We start from the raw sequence: 15,195 nt of genomic DNA, 5'->3' as shown, positions 1-15,195 counted from the left end.
CATAGATACAATATCTTAAGAACGTAAATTCTACACTGCTCCATATATATATACTGGTAGTATTGGAAGGTAGTCATCGACAGTACCTGTACCTACGCCTTGTACTGACCAACCAGCACTTATACTACCAAACTCCAAAGTGCTCCAAAGTGAACAGTCATAGTAGTATAAGTGAGAGTATAAACGTACAACGAATTCAACGGAGAGTAAGAGAGGCAATGCTGAGGCCCAAGGAGAAGGGAGGCGGGGTCTTACTGCTTACATTCCAAGATGGCCGTGCCTGAGGAATGCAGTGGGTGCCCCCCCTAAGACGCCTTCCTACCTTCTTTTTTATTAATCAAACTAATTTATCCATACTAACGCAAAGAAATCGTCCAGGGGACAGGAAACGGGTCCATCCAAGTTCGAAAGGATCAAAGTAAACCAAGGATTTTGTGATCAACGTTCACGGGGGGCCCAATTCAAGATAAAAGTGAGAAAAGTGATGCAGGTAGTCATATAGGAACGGCTGGCTCGTCTATTTAAACTTTGCACATTTATCTAATGGGGTCTCATCAGCGTTACAGATAATGCCCATGCAAGAGGATGCAACCGGCTCGCTTTAAACAATGTCTCATAGGGATATCTCTGAGGTAACGACTTCATTTATTTGGAGATTTTAGCCATCTTTTAACCACCTCACCTTCTCAATGTATCTACCCTGTCAGACTCATCTTGTCCCGCCGTTTTACAAAACTCACCTGTTGCTATTCTTCGAAACTTCACCTCTAAATATCAAATCTTGACCCTTCAAATAAACACTCCAGTTTACATTAAAATTTACACAATTTTAAGGCTTTATTTATAAATTATTATTTAACACCAATCAATTAATTTTCCATATTTTTGTCCCGTAACTGTTGCAAAACAAGCAAAACTTTTTGGAAGATTTCTCAGATTATTTTTCTTAATTCTGGGTCTTTACCCAGCATTGAAATCTCCACTAGTTCCTCAACAATTTTGATTGGAGAAATACCAGACTCTCAAAACAAATCACAACTTTTTACATAATATTTCCATTTATTTGTTAATGATATGGGCCTTACTTAGCATTGGAATCTTTGCGAGCTCTTTGGAGAAAAACTCGAGCAATTCTACGATTTTTAAAAGAATAAATTTCTTTTCAACTTTCTTGCTTCACTTTTCTGATATTTTTTATATAGTTTATATAGTTATTTAAAATATTTCTTCTCTTGTTTCGTAATACGTTAACCGTTTGACTGCTGAGGAGCGCTATCGCGCTCTTCTTGTAAATGCGAAGTTTCTGTAAACAATTGGTATTTTTTAATTTTTGTTGTTGCAATGCCAATACAAGTGAGTTTATTATATGAAAAGTTTTACATATTTTCCCATACACACGCAATTAGTGCCGCAGTTTTGGCATATGTCCGAAAAAATACGTCAGCAGCCAAACGGTTAATTTTGAGTATCTATACTTATTCTATTCATTTATTTCATTAATTTCTATTACATATCGTTAATATTTTAATTATCAATAACTAAGATGTTTGATGTTAAATGTTTATAATTTAAAGGTGGAGCCCGAAGGTACGTCGGCCTTGGCTGCTGGATCGCGGACTTTATTCCTAGAGACGGTTCGTCGTAGTAACGCGGCTTGTGAAAATGGTGACTATGCACTTGCTGCGACCTTGTATACAGAGGCCCTGGCACTGGACCCCCTTAGCCACGTGCTTTACTCCAACAGATCAGCCGCCAGGCTAAAAATGGGCCTTTTCGCCCTGGCACTTCAAGATGCAGTCAGGGCAACCGAACTCAGTCCCCAGTGGCCAAAGGTAATCCCTTCCTTCCTTCTCTTTATGCCTCCCTTTTTCCAAATGACGTCACAATTAATACAATTTGATTTCTCTAATTAGGCTTATTATCGACAAGGAGTTGCCTTACAATGTTTGGGCCGTCATGGGGAGGCCCTTGTAGCTTTCAGTGCCGGATTAGCCCACGATCCATCCAACTGTCAGCTTTTGTCAGGTTTGGTAGAGGCTTCCTTGAAGTCACCTCTTCGACCTATGCTGGAGCCAACCTTTCAACAGCTCCGTGCTATGAAATTAGATGAATCCCCATTTGTGGTGATCTCTGTTGTCGGGCAGGAACTTCTGGGTGACGGCCAGTACAGAGCAGCTGCTGGGGTCCTCGAAGCTGCTCTCACCATTGGCTCCTGCAGCCTCAAACTCAGAGGATCCGTTTTCTCTGCATTGTCCAGCGCTTATTGGGCTCTTAACTCCCTTGACAAGGCTATCAACTATATGCAACAGGATCTAGGTACAAATTACAAACCATACTTTCACTGTTTCAGTTACGTATATTGCTCTGCTAAGACAGGAAGTTGTATCGGCAAAATCCACTTCTATAAAAATAATAGACGACAGTTTTAATTAACTCAATCATACAAACAATCTTTTATTTTCAGGTGTTGCAAGGTCTCTTGGTGACACACAGGGAGAATGTCGAGCTCATGGAAATTTAGGCTCAGCTTACTTCAGCAAGGGTAGTTTTAAGGAAGCTTTAACGGCTCACCGGTACCAGCTGGTGCTGGCAATGAAGTGCAAGGACACTCAAGCAGCAGCATCAGCCCTGACAAGTTTGGGCCATGTGTACACGGCTATAGGGGATTTGCCAAATGCTTTGGCTTCTCACAAGCAATGCGTTCAGTTAGTGAAACAGATGGGCGATCGTCTGCAAGAGGCTCGTGAGATTGGTAATGTTGGTGCTGTTTATCTGGCGATGGGTGAATTTGAGAGCGCTGTGGATTGTCACACGCAACACTTGAGGATTGCCAGACGTTTAGGAGACCGTGTCGAGGAGGCGAGGGCTTTCAGCAATTTAGGTTCTTCGCACCATTATAGAAGGAACTTCGGCCAAGCAATGGCGTATCATGAAAACGTTCTGAGAATCGCCCAGGAACTCGGCGACAGAGCTATAGAGACTAGAGCGTACGCTGGCTTGGGTCACGCTGCTAGGTGCGCTGGTGACCTTGGACAGGCTAAACTTTGGCACCAGAGACAACTCGACGTGGCGCTGACGGTGAAGGACAAAGTGGCTGAGGGACGAGCCTGCAGCAACCTTGGAATTGTTTATCAATTACTTGGAGATCACGACGCCGCTCTGAAACTTCATCAGGCGCATCTGGGCATCGCCAGGTCTCTCGGTGATAAAGCCGGTATGGGCAGAGCTTATGGAAATATTGGCAATGCTTATAATGCTTTAGGATACTACGAGCAAGCCATTAAATACCATAAACAAGAACTCACCATTAGTAAAGAGGTATATTCTTCCTCAGTGTAATATTTAAATAATTATATTTTTTTTATTGTGTCTATGATGAATTTAATTTATAAATGGTTCGTGCAGGTCAATGACCGTAGTTCGGAGGCAAGTACCCACGGGAATTTAGCGGTTGCTTATCAAGCGGTTCAAGGTCACGAAACAGCATTAAGGCATTATAAGGCTCATCTGGCAATAGCACGTGAATTGAAGGACACTGCAGGTGAGGCTTGCGCCTTGCTAAATCTTGCCAACTGTCTATCATCGCGTGGCAGATTTGAAGAGGCTGTACCTTACTACGAGCAGTACCTTATGCTATCCCAGGAACTGCATGACGTGGAAGGTGAAGCTAAAGCTTGCCATTTTTTGGGCTATGCTCATTATTGTTTGGGAAATCATCGCGAGGCTGTTAGATACTACGACCAAGATTTGGCACTCGCCAAGGACCTCCAGGATAAATCAGGAATGGGTAGAGCTTATTGTAATTTAGGATTGGCCCACTTGGCTCTGGAGAACTTGGATACTGCCTTAGAATGTCAAAAATATTATTTAGGTAATGCTGCTTGTTTATTAATTTCGATTACTTGCTTCAAATGTAATTTTTGTAATTAAATTTATTTAATTTATCTGAATATAGCAATAGCTCACATGACGAAGAATCTAGCGGGAAAATTTAGAGCCTTGGGTAATATCGGAGATTGTTTACTGAGATTGGGTGAGATCGATGAGGCTATAAAGATGAACCAGCGTCAATTAAATCTGGCGAGGCAAGCAGCAGACCGTAGTTTGGAGGCTGCGGCTTATGGTGCTCTAGGAATCGCACACAGAACTACGAGAAATTTGGATAAAGCACTGGGATTTCATACTCAAGAATTGACCCTGAGGCAAGAAGCTAGTGACCTTCGGGGAGAATGTAGAGCACATGGTAATCTAGGTGCGGTACATATGGCTTTAGGACAATACACCCATGCAGTGAAATGTTATCAAGAACAGTTGGAAAGAGCTAGAGAACTCGCGGATTCGAGAGTAGAAGCACAAGCTTTAGGTTAGATATCATAAAACTTGTATTTATAATTTACTCTAATCAAATTTGATGAACTTAAGTATTAAACGTGCAATTCGATTTGAGATTGAACTTATTTGCATTATAAAAAAAAATTTTTTTTTTCATATTTAGGAAACTTAGGAATTGCAAGATTAAATATGGCGCATTACGAAGATGCAATTGGATATTTTGAGCAACAGTTAGCAACTTTGGAGCCACTCACGGTAGGCACAGCACTACTAGACAAAGCGCAGGCACTGGGGAATCTTGGTGATTGTTATGAGGCTTTGGGAGATCCTGAAGAAGCCATTAAGTGTCACGAGCAACAACTGGCAGCTGCAATTAGACTAAAGAGCGTGCGAGACCAAGAAAAAGCATACAGAGGATTAGGAAGGGCGCGGGAAGCTTCAAGGAATCTTCAGGAAGCTTTAGTTTGTTTCGAAAAGCGATTAGTAGCTGCTCATGAAGTTGATAGCCCGGAAGCCAGAGGAGCTGCTTATGGAGATTTAGGTTTGTGTACAAATATATCAATAATTTTAAAATTAATTAAAAACGGACTATTCGAAAGCTAAAAATATATTTAATTTATAGGTAGAGTACACGCGGCATTGGGAAATTATGAGCAGGCAGTGAGTTGTTTGTCCCACCAACTGGCATTGGCAAGGGGATTAGGTGATAAAGCAGCAGAAGCGGAAGCAGCGAGTGGATTAGGTGCAGTTCACCTTTTGATGAACGATCCAAATTCTGCTATGCGTCATCATCAGCTGGAATTAAATATAGCTGAAAGCTTGGATGCTGCAGGTTTGCAGGCTCGAGCCTGTGCTAACCTGGGTATCACTCAGGAAGCTTTGGGTCAGTTGGAGGAGGCAATCAGATTACAGGAACAATCGTTGAGCTTGGCAGCAGCTGCTGGGGACCAAGTAGCAAGGGCTGCTGCTTTTTCAAGTTTGGGTCGCCTCCACCATTTGCGCGGGGACCTTCCTCGAGCTTTGAGCTATTTACAATCAGGACTCTCCCTGTCCGAAGGTCTTGGAAAACGAGAAGAAGCTGCCAGACTCAGACACAGATTGGGATTGGTTCACTGGGAAGCTGGCGAGGCCACTACCTCCGTAGAACAACTGGAAAAGGCTGCCAATCTATTGGAATCATTGGATAATTCAATTTTAACTGCTATCGGTGGTCAGCCAACGAGGGCAGAACTACTGGCAGAAACTTATAAAATGTTGCAGAAGGTCTTAATCAGTCTGAACCGATCAGAAGAAGCTTTGAACTGGGCGGAGAGATCCAGAAGATCAAAGAATAACTGCTCGGACGACGCTGCACATTATTCAGAAATTATAGATAGACAACACGGAATCATTTTGTATTACAGCGAAATTGATAATGAATTGCACGCCTGGTGCTTGGCTCCTGGTCGAGGATTGCTGAGATTTAATTCTACAACATTGGACGATGGTATTGGATTGGAGAAAAGAACACTGCAAGCTCGCGAGGCTCTTCTGGACGAAAGTAGTGAACTTGCTGATGAGACCACGAAAATTCCTTCACGAGGACATCATCTTAACGCAAGTTCCTACAGCCTAAGCAGTTTGTTCAGCGTAGGTTCTGTGAGTTCTCGAGCTGGTAGCGCTCGGTGGGGCAGAGGAACAAAAGGGCCCACGTGGCAAGCTCCATTATCAGTTCAGCTTCTCTACGACCTTCTCTTGTCACCTTTTGAGGACCTTTTACCGCCTGCCAGGAAAGAACTCATTATAGTAGTAGAGAAATCTTTGTATCTAGCTCCATTCCCTGCACTGCAATCCAATCCCGGCGACGATTATTTGTGTGAAAGATTCTCACTTGTTGTCGTGCCATCTCTAGCGGCCTTGAAGAAGAGATCGAAGACCCCCGTACCAGACGGCGGTGCTACGGTAGCTGCTCTAGTGGTCGGAAACCCAGTTTTGCCAGAGGAAGTCAGGGAGGAATATGGCTGGCCTGAAAGTCTCAGCTCCACCGAGACCGAATCAGAAATAGTCGCTGAACTTTTGGAGTCTCGACCACTCGTTGGAGTAGAAGCTACTAAATCCGCTATTCTGCATGCACTACCTGATGCTGAATGCGTTCATTTAACTGTTCCAGTTATATGGAACTCCGCCAGTTTCGCTCTAGCAGCTGACCCATCAGAGGAACCGAATGAGAAACCTGAGTTCCTAGTGACGTCATCAGATATTTCAAGACTGAGAATTTCAGCACGTTTGGTGGTGATATCTACAGGTCATTGCTGGACTGGACGTGAAAGTACGACTATCACTACTGATGGAGTTCAGAATCTCGCCAGGGCTTTGTTAAATGCAGGAGCTCAGTGTGTTTTGGTGAGGATGTGGGCAGTACCACCTACAGCTGGTAGCATTTTGCTCCGAGCTTTTTATAGCGCCATGTTGCAAGGTGCCAGAGCTTCACGAGCATTGGCTGAAGCTATGCAAACTGTTCAACATACCAGACACTTTGCTCATCCTTCCAATTGGGCTGGTTGGTTACTCTTAGGTGGAGATGCCAGACTATCCAATAAAGTTGCTCTTATGGGACAGGCCTTGGCTGAACTGCTGCGTGGTGGCCCTGAACAAAGTCGAGACGCCCTTCGTGTTACTCTTCATCTGGTTGAAAAATCCTTGCAGAGAATCCACAGAGGCCAGAAGAATGCTATGTACACCACTCAGCGTAGTATTGAAAATAAAGTTGGACAAGCTAATGGATGGAGAGAACTACTTATGTCAGTTGGCTTCAGGTTTGAGCCTGCTGGTAATGGCATTCCATCTTCTGTCTTCTTCCCTCAAAGTGATCCTGAGGAACGCCTAACTCGATGCAGTGCTAGCTTGCAAGCTCTTCTTGGATTAGGACAGTCTTCCTTGCACGCTTTGGCCAGACTTTTACAGGTAATCTTTATCATAATCATTCCTGATCAGTATATTTTATTGTGTAATTTTATGTTAATTTTTGTATTTATATTTGTCTAGACACCGGAAGCTGCCGAAGACGTAATTTCCGCTATGAGAAGAGCCAGCTGTGCTACAGAGGGACAAGAAGTTTCATTGCCAGTTCAAGTCTGGCGTGTGTCCGGTGCGCATGAATTATTTGCTAGCCTTGGTTTTGATCTGATGGAAGTTGGTCAATCGGAAGTCACCCTAAGAAGCGGAAAACAAGCCTCACGTAGAGCTGTGCAATTTGCTCTCCAAGCACTTCTCGCTCTATTTGGTAGATTGTTTAACGTTATATAACTATAACTAATATTGCAGTATTTCGGATTATAAGAGTTGTATTAATATTTTGGAATAACATTTTTTTGTAGACACACAAGAAGCACCAAAAAGTTTGAGCTTGGATTCCAGTAGTTCACTCGAAAGTTTAACTTCGGTTACTGATGCAGATAAAAATTTGATTGAACGTCCAAGGGCAGGGGGAGCTTTTGCAAATTATGTGCGTCATCGTGGAGAACCAGATGGAAAAACTATGGAAACGCCAAATATACCTTTACCAATTTCTCGGCAGCAGTGCCAAAATGGAGGAGGTAATTATCGCGAAAGCCTGTTACTTCTCAATAATCTGAAAATATACAAAGGTAATTTATTGTTATTTCGTTTCAGGAGAATCTGATGTAGCATTCACGCCAAGTCCACCCATAGCATTAAACTTAAATCACCAGGCTCATATAAGGAACTTGTATCTGGATTCCAACACTCGTCCAGGTTCTAGTTCTAGTAGTTCGGTGACAGATTGGGATAATGGACACAATACAATTTTGAGAAGACAGCCATTGCCACCCTTACCCCCTACAGTTCTGGAACGATTAAGTCTCCGAACAGAAATGAGCACAAGTACCCCGAGGAAGCCACGACATCCCACTTCATCCAAAGAAATTTGTCCACAATCTGAAAATGGCCAAACTGTGGATGCTCAGGCTCCTAACATAAGAAATCTTGCCACTTCTTTGACCAGTTTAACTCGAGAGTTGACACCAACTATTTCTGAAGTATACCACGAAAGGAACTTGGGACTAGGCCTGGCACCATCATTGTCGAAACTACTTGAAGAAGTTGCCACTGTTCCTGAGAACGAACAAAATCAAACTACACGACTGAGTCATAGTCAGGCTCAAAATTGGTTGCAGAATGAGGAACTATGTCGTAGAGATGAGGCTGATGGTAGATCTATCGCTGAATCTCAATGCAGCGCTACTAGCTCTAACAAAATACACAGAAAAGCACCTCCACCACCAGTGTAAATTATTTATAGTATATATTTATGAACGCGTATGTTTTTATCGTTGGTAATAGTACTGGGTACCAAAGAATGAAGTATAAAAATGGCTGCATTATATTTTCAAGAGCTTAATTGCTGTATACAAGGTCCCTACACAGTTCAATGACAAAATTGGATGACAAAGTTAAATACGGAAAGTAACTGTATTATAATAATGAAACACAGTGAAATTTTGTTTCGGTAAATTAGAGTTTGCCGGAGTTTCAATAGCTCGTGTCATGTATTTCTAAGATTTATGAACTTTAAACTAAAAGAGAAAAAGAAAAATCACCAAATTGAATCATTCATTCAATTTTTAATCTCCAATACATTCAATGTATAAAATCTTAATTGACTATATTGAAATGATTGCAGCAGATTGTATAATGTTATATTTATAATTATAGCATCCGAATGACAAGATTCCAGTCCAATGATGTTATTTCCTTTTCAAGAAGGACAATTATTTTATATGTAATTAGAGCTGTGTAGCTCATTTTATTTCTAAGTAAGTCATGTACCTTTTATATTATTGTATTATACTAGCTACTGATTATTGTACACCTTTTGCATTAACTGATTCATTTATTTAGGCTTAATGCACAGGGTATAATTAAATTCAAAGTATGTTTTGTAGGAACTTTTACCTCATAATAATGCCTTTTAATACTATGCTTTTAAAATATTTATGAACACTTTCAATATAAACCATGGTTTAAAATGCAAATATATATGAAAAAATACATTTCTAACTACATTATTTTATACTTGTGATATATTTTCTTACCATTGTTTAGGATTGTTCTCTTCTTTACAAGAAAAAAACTGTTAGATTATTATGAACTTTAATGAAAATTTGCATCATAGCATTCAGAGATGTTAATACTGCATGTTTAATTTAAAATAATTTTAATTCTCCAGTCACTTCATCAATCAATGGTGCTGGTCCTGGTCCAATTCCACACACTGTTTTACTGTTGCTGGGAATCTGTGTACGTCCAGCATCCCTTACAATATTCGTTAAGATACCTTTATCCTTGGCTAATTTTGCAACATTTACAAGAGCCTCTTCACTATCCACCTACAATTTTCATTTTAATTTATTAATAGATCTGAACCAATGGATGAAAGAAAATAACATTCATCAATATTAAGTTTTATGTAAGTTACCTTAACTGTAATTTTTGGTTGTCCACAGTCCTCCCATGCTTTTAGCATTTGTGGATGCTTTCTGGCAGACTTGTAAGCTGCCACTGCAGCATGAGCACACTGTGCTGCTATTTTGCCTTTACCCATTTTTAAATCAGTTCGGATAACAAGTACCAACTTATAGTTATCATAATCATCTGTATAAGCCTGTGAAAAAAACTTTTGTTTTAACAATATTCTATATAAAATATGGCTTAATATATTTGACTTGCCACTTTTTCATCAAGCTTTTTCTCATTCTTCTGCATCTCTGGTAATTGAGAAGTTCTAATATTTTTTACTGCCATTCTGTAAAAGAAATATCCCAATGCAGTTGCAACAATAAATCCAATCTTCATCTCAGAACTTTTCTCAAATAATATTTGAAAGAAATCCATAATGTCGTAGTTCTCATCAATTTTATTATTATTATTATTATTTTCGTTGTTTTCAACTTTAACTGTAAAAGGTTCTGTATTTTTACAAACTTGAGCTTTTTTAAAACAAAAGTTTTCCTTCAAAGATTTATCACCACTTCGAATTAATTGGACTAAAGAGTCTTCATATTCATCAAGTAATGCTTCACACTAAAAGAAAAATACATTATATATATAATAGGTTATACAGGTTAATAATGTTTCAACTATACATTACAATGCTTACATGGTATTTTGAAATTTTATTTGTTTCTATGTCTTGTACTATATCAACATTGCTCATCTCTGGGTTCATAAAACCCGAAGAATCAATAAGGTTTAAAAGTACTATTTCTCCAGTAGTTTTGTGCGTACCTATAACATAGTCTGAAAATTTCTCACATAGACCATCTAATAGATCATAGATATGTGCTTCTGAACGACTTAGAGGCACCTAAAATAAGACAAATTAAAAAATCATATATTTACAATACTTAAAATTACGAAAAAATATAATCAGTAGGATTTAAATACCTTTTTCTGTATGTTATTGCCTTTAGCATCTATCCTAAAACCTCCAACTTCTACTTCAAGAGTTGGGTCAATTTTGGCTAATAAGCTCTCCACTTCATCAATGGTAGCTTTGCATGCTAAAATTGTAAAACATTTTATATATATTATGTTCAAATACTACAGCTCCAATTTTCAAAACGTAAATGAAAATATAATGTAACAGTTGGTTATAATGTACCGAAGTATTTTTTATCTTTATTACAGAATATTCTTTATATATATCAAATAATATTAATTTCTGTTCACTAATATCTCAATCAAAATAATATATAACTTACTTAAACATCGTAAATATTTTGTCAAAGCTACTTCATTTACTTGCTGAGCAACGACGCCAAATAAAAATGCTCCGAATAATAATAGGTATGTTCTCATCTAAAAAAGACCAATTTAATGGCAAATTTTTAAATATCGTAACCATTTCTAGCAATAATTCTGTAAAAATTTAATGTTTTGTTACCTTAATGCTAACTTTCCAATATAATTTTAATTATAAATGTAATTATCGTATTTTTTTTTATCGTTACTTCAATAAAAAGAGAGAAGACATTTTATTTTAGTACCTAATATTTTGAGCTTCCTTCGACACGTGTCGCTTAAACAGTGGACAGTCACAGTAGCCTAACCTGAAAACTCACCTTGTGAGATAAGAGAATCTTATCTATGTACTTTGGCTGTGAAAATTCACTGGTAATATGTACTGTCAGTACTTTCATTTCTATAAGATGTGTGACATAAAATGTAAAAATTTCAGTGCCGGTAGTACTGGCTGTAAATTTTGAAACACGGCCTTTGGAAGTCAATGAAATGTTAATGGATTGCGTAAAAAACTTGCCTAATACACTATAAAGTAAACATTAAAACTAAGATTTAGGAATAATTTTTTTTTAATGTAAATAAGTATTTTATTATTGCATTTAAAACGCTTGTATAGTAACATTGTTGTGGACGGGTGTTTTCTATTTGAATAAAAAATACAATTTTTCCTAGGCATTTGCACAAATGAAAAACACCTTATTAAAAAAATAGTAAAATTTAATATAGTTTTATTAGTTAAAAATTTATGTTCAAATTTGGACTTCTGCACTACATTTTGTTTCTCATAAAACAATATTTGTTAATGATCTTTGTTCCACCTCCAAACAGTAGCATCATCACATACACACAATAATACAGATCCATCCCTGCTTAAACTAGTCTGACGTATTGGAGCAGTACAGCGGGGATGATGAAGGGAATAGCACCTTGCATGTCCAGGCTCATCAGCTTCCAAGTCCCAAACATATGTTCGACCTACTTGATTACCCAGAGCCATTGTTCGCTGACAAAAATCCATGGAAAACCTTATAAACCAAATGTCACATTCTTTAAACTCAAAACGGTGCAAGACAGTTGCACTAGTTTCCCCATTACGCAATTGAGAATCTTCTAAACGTCCAGGTTTCCAACAAACAATACAGTTTTCACAAGATTTACTCAAAATAAAGTCTCCATACCACTTCACACAATCAACATAATTACGGTGCACATCGCGTGTAGTGAAATCAGGAAAATGTTGAAGGATAGAGTCGAATGGTCTACCATTACGACTTGGGTTGGAATAATAAGATTGTTTTATTGCCTCTTGCATATCTGGTTTTTCCAATGACCACAATTTTAAGGCATGATCCATACCACATGAAATAATTCGTTGTCCTTTCATATCAAAATCCGCACTTAAAACTTCGTCTCTATGGCCTTCTACACCTCCGAAAATAGCAATACAGACATCTGTTTTTATGTTCCATAATCGAAGTGCATGATCTTTCGATGCCGATAGAAGAATATTTGGGTCCTTTGGATGAATTTTCAATTCGTTTATGGCATGTCCATGACCTATGTAATGTTTAATACATGTCATTGTTACAGGACTAATTATTCTGATAACGCCTCGAGAGCCTGCAACTGCTAATAACGGTTTTCCAGAATCCTCGTATGTCCAGGCACAAGTATAAAAGTTTTCTTCGGAATCTGGATCAGCATAGCATTGCCTCAATCTGATACTACTCCCTTCTGGGCATTCATAAATGCTAACTCGGTTACTGCCGACGGAAGCAAATATTAAGGGTTCTCCTTCTTTCAAATGATGATTAAATTGAACTCCGAATAGTGGTTGACCATGATCTTCCTTAACACTGCAGCAATATTTATATAGAGGCTTATCCGGACTTAACTTATATTTTGTAGTTTTACTTCTACGTCGTCCTTTTCTCTTATATTTTGCTGTACGGGTTGGTGTATCACTACGGTGAGTTCCTGCAGTAGAATTACTTCCAATGCTACATTCTGTTTCATCACTGTCATTTTCACTATCCTCTTGACTGGAGGCATAGGCTGGAGATTTACTGCTTGATTTCTTCATTTTATGATCTCTCAAATCTACCTATGCAATAAAAGTTTTATTAAATTTAAAATTTTTAAAACCTTTCATATTAATGATTGTTACCTCTCATTTTATTTTGATTATAATAGATGTACTGGTACCCCACTGGCTATACCTAATGAAGCTTCTGCTAAATTTAATATCCTATTAGCTAAGGAGTGGCATGACTGAGGATTCTAAAAAAAAGGTATTAAATTTGTTATTAAAATATAAATTATAAAATATACATATATTAGAAATATTTAACTTACAAAAATATTTTCTGACATATAATGTATATTATATTTACTAAGAATGCTTCTTAGCTTAGCATGGATAAAACCTAAGAGATTGTACGATATGCCAGCTACATTAATTAAACATGTACAGTCAGAAATTAAATAATGTTCATCTATAAAGTTTATACTTGTTTCTACCTTCAAAAAAAAAAAGAAAAAATTAGTCTAAATGTTATTTCAGCTTTTTAAGTATAACTAGTCCTATACTTACTTCCACCAAGGAATGCGTTTTTCTAATGTCAACTGTAAAAATAATAAAGTCCACACAAAGTTCAAGATTTGGTCTTAAGGCTTCTTGAATTAATTCACAACAATGGACAGCTATTTGCCATTTCCTTTCTTTAGAATTGCAGTATAGACTTTCAGATATCAGTATAGATATGTCTTTAGGTCCTACTACCTAAAAATACAGTACAACATTACAAATTAGTTAATAAAATCAGATGCAGATACAGCAATCCTGTTTTCCTTTAATTTAAAAATCAATCATTTAATGATGCCACTTTAATCCTTTAAGTAGGATGAAGTGTTAGCTTTGTTTACATAGTAGGAATGTTAACCTATAATCCTATAGGTTTCCTCATTAGTTTTAAGATTATACATTTAAGGATTATTATATTTAGATCCACTAAATTTTTTGTATTAAAGCTGCCGAATAATATGTAAATTTTTTTTTATCTCAAAACTTTTTTCAATTCGGCAAAATATCACAAATGAAGCTTTCGCCAAATAAGATATCTGCACACTTGCTTCTTTCACCAAAATAACAAATTTACATTACACATCTATCAACCTCTCTTACTGTTATTATTAAAAAAATATTACATGAAGTAGATTGGCAATGCATACCATAAATGATATTAAACAATTGTTTCTACGAACGCCGTAGCTATTCAGGACATCCGCCATGATTCATTGTTAAAAAAAGTTATTTGAAAAAAAAGGAGGCAAACAGCGGCTTGGCATTCTTGGCAAGCTAACGGTTAATTGCATCTAGGGATATTTGACCTTCAATAACCTTTTTCCCTCGAATAGCATCAAACGTCGAGTTTTAGAACATACTCTTTTCTTTTTCCATAATTTATTTAATCGACAAGTAGAAATATACGGTTTTTTTGTTTTAAATTGACTTTCCGATTTCCTCCTCTTTATATAAATTTTAGCAACATTGAAATTCAATCAACAAGCTCCACTTTTTTAATCTTCCCGGTATGTTTGGATCTTGAATGGTTTGAGTTTGAAGTATGTATGTATGTACATACTTGAAGTCTTCTTTTGAGTCCTGACCTATGTAATCGTAATCTCTATACATTCTCTAAGAGTAGCCAATAGGAAAGTTGTATCAACAGAAAATTATTGCTCATTGCGTTATTCCTTCCATCGTGAAACTTAATTCTCTTTTCTCATTGGTCAATTTTAGGACTGAAGAAGAAGTGAAAGACGGAATCATGATGAAATAGTCCGATTCCGCTGGTTCCCGCCTTTTTAACTTACGCGGTTTTTAACTACATATACATACATTGTTTTTTAAATAACGTTCGTTCCTACATTTAACACGTGCGAAGATTTATAGTTGTATGGTTAATCGAATTTCCGAACGTGATTAAAGTGCTCTCGCTTTCTCCAGTTTATGTGTGTGCATAAAGTTTATCTGAGTTTATCATTCTTCGGAAAGTGGAG

The 15,195-nt window shown here is 37.7% G+C and overlaps 3 protein-coding genes across 7 annotated transcripts; 1 reads left to right on the top strand and 2 right to left on the bottom strand.

The window, feature by feature from the left end:
* The first annotated feature begins 372 nt into the window (after positions 1–372).
* Positions 373–8,806, top strand: LOC136777857 (tetratricopeptide repeat protein 28). Its single transcript, XM_066734442.1, has 11 exons — positions 373–632; positions 1,575–1,832; positions 1,914–2,316; positions 2,465–3,318; positions 3,406–3,871; positions 3,956–4,363; positions 4,496–4,873; positions 4,955–7,275; positions 7,357–7,594; positions 7,689–7,907; positions 7,984–8,806. The coding sequence occupies exons 1-11, from the start codon at positions 609–611 to the stop codon at positions 8,619–8,621; spliced, it is 6,207 nt and encodes a 2,068-aa protein (XP_066590539.1). The 5' UTR covers positions 373–608; the 3' UTR covers positions 8,622–8,806.
* A 660-nt stretch (positions 8,807–9,466) lies between these two features.
* Positions 9,467–11,589, bottom strand: LOC136777885 (uncharacterized). 2 transcript variants are annotated; one of them, XM_066734471.1, is made up of 7 exons: positions 11,276–11,589; positions 11,094–11,190; positions 10,777–10,892; positions 10,490–10,696; positions 10,056–10,413; positions 9,809–9,984; positions 9,467–9,719 (listed from the first exon to the last, which is right to left on the bottom strand). In XM_066734471.1, the coding sequence occupies exons 2-7, from the start codon at positions 11,188–11,190 to the stop codon at positions 9,537–9,539; spliced, it is 1,137 nt and encodes a 378-aa protein (XP_066590568.1). In that variant the 5' UTR covers positions 11,276–11,589; the 3' UTR covers positions 9,467–9,536. The 2 variants fall into 2 exon arrangements, with proteins under 2 accessions (XP_066590568.1, XP_066590564.1); XM_066734467.1 differs by having other exon boundaries at positions 9,809–9,994; positions 10,060–10,413; positions 11,276–11,578.
* Positions 11,590–11,844: 255 nt separating this feature from the next.
* LOC136777867 (polycomb protein eed-A-like) lies at positions 11,845–14,483 on the bottom strand. Of its 4 annotated transcripts, none has more exons than XM_066734456.1 (5): positions 14,365–14,483; positions 13,727–13,915; positions 13,489–13,653; positions 13,301–13,413; positions 13,099–13,237 (listed from the first exon to the last, which is right to left on the bottom strand). In XM_066734456.1, the coding sequence occupies exons 1-4, from the start codon at positions 14,422–14,424 to the stop codon at positions 13,318–13,320; spliced, it is 510 nt and encodes a 169-aa protein (XP_066590553.1). In that variant the 5' UTR covers positions 14,425–14,483; the 3' UTR covers positions 13,099–13,237; positions 13,301–13,317. The 4 variants fall into 4 exon arrangements, with proteins under 4 accessions (XP_066590544.1, XP_066590548.1, XP_066590553.1 ...); XM_066734461.1 differs by having other exon boundaries at positions 13,103–13,233; XM_066734447.1 differs by lacking the exons at positions 13,489–13,653; positions 13,727–13,915; positions 14,365–14,483 and having other exon boundaries at positions 11,845–13,233; positions 13,301–13,418.
* Positions 14,484–15,195: the final 712 nt, after the last annotated feature.

Source organism: Prorops nasuta, unplaced genomic scaffold, assembly GCF_024137725.1.
Source record: "Prorops nasuta isolate Cenicafe-Biocafe unplaced genomic scaffold, Cenicafe_Pnas_1.2 PNAS00002, whole genome shotgun sequence".
Taxonomy (NCBI): Eukaryota; Metazoa; Arthropoda; class Insecta; order Hymenoptera; family Bethylidae; genus Prorops; species Prorops nasuta.
This window is presented reverse-complemented; position numbering and strand designations above follow the sequence as displayed.

What these genes read in the sequence shown, in the direction of transcription:
- LOC136777857 (XM_066734442.1), top strand. Translation starts at nt 609, where the DNA reads ATGTCTCATAGGGATATCTCTGAG. An exon ending in AACTCACCATTAGTAAAGAG is followed by an intron (nt 3,319 to 3,405) that starts GTATATTCTTCC and finishes TGGTTCGTGCAG; the next exon opens with GTCAATGACCGTAGTTCGGA. An exon ending in GCAGTGCCAAAATGGAGGAG is followed by an intron (nt 7,908 to 7,983) that starts GTAATTATCGCG and finishes ATTTCGTTTCAG; the next exon opens with GAGAATCTGATGTAGCATTC.
- LOC136777885 (XM_066734467.1), bottom strand. Translation starts at nt 11,190, where the DNA reads ATGAGAACATACCTATTATTATTCGGAGCATTTTTATTTGGCGTCGTT. An exon ending in AAAATATTTACGATGTTTAA is followed by an intron (nt 10,893 to 11,093) that starts GTAAGTTATATA and finishes TTACAATTTTAG; the next exon opens with CATGCAAAGCTACCATTGAT. An exon ending in GCAATAACATACAGAAAAAG is followed by an intron (nt 10,697 to 10,776) that starts GTATTTAAATCC and finishes GTCTTATTTTAG; the next exon opens with GTGCCTCTAAGTCGTTCAGA.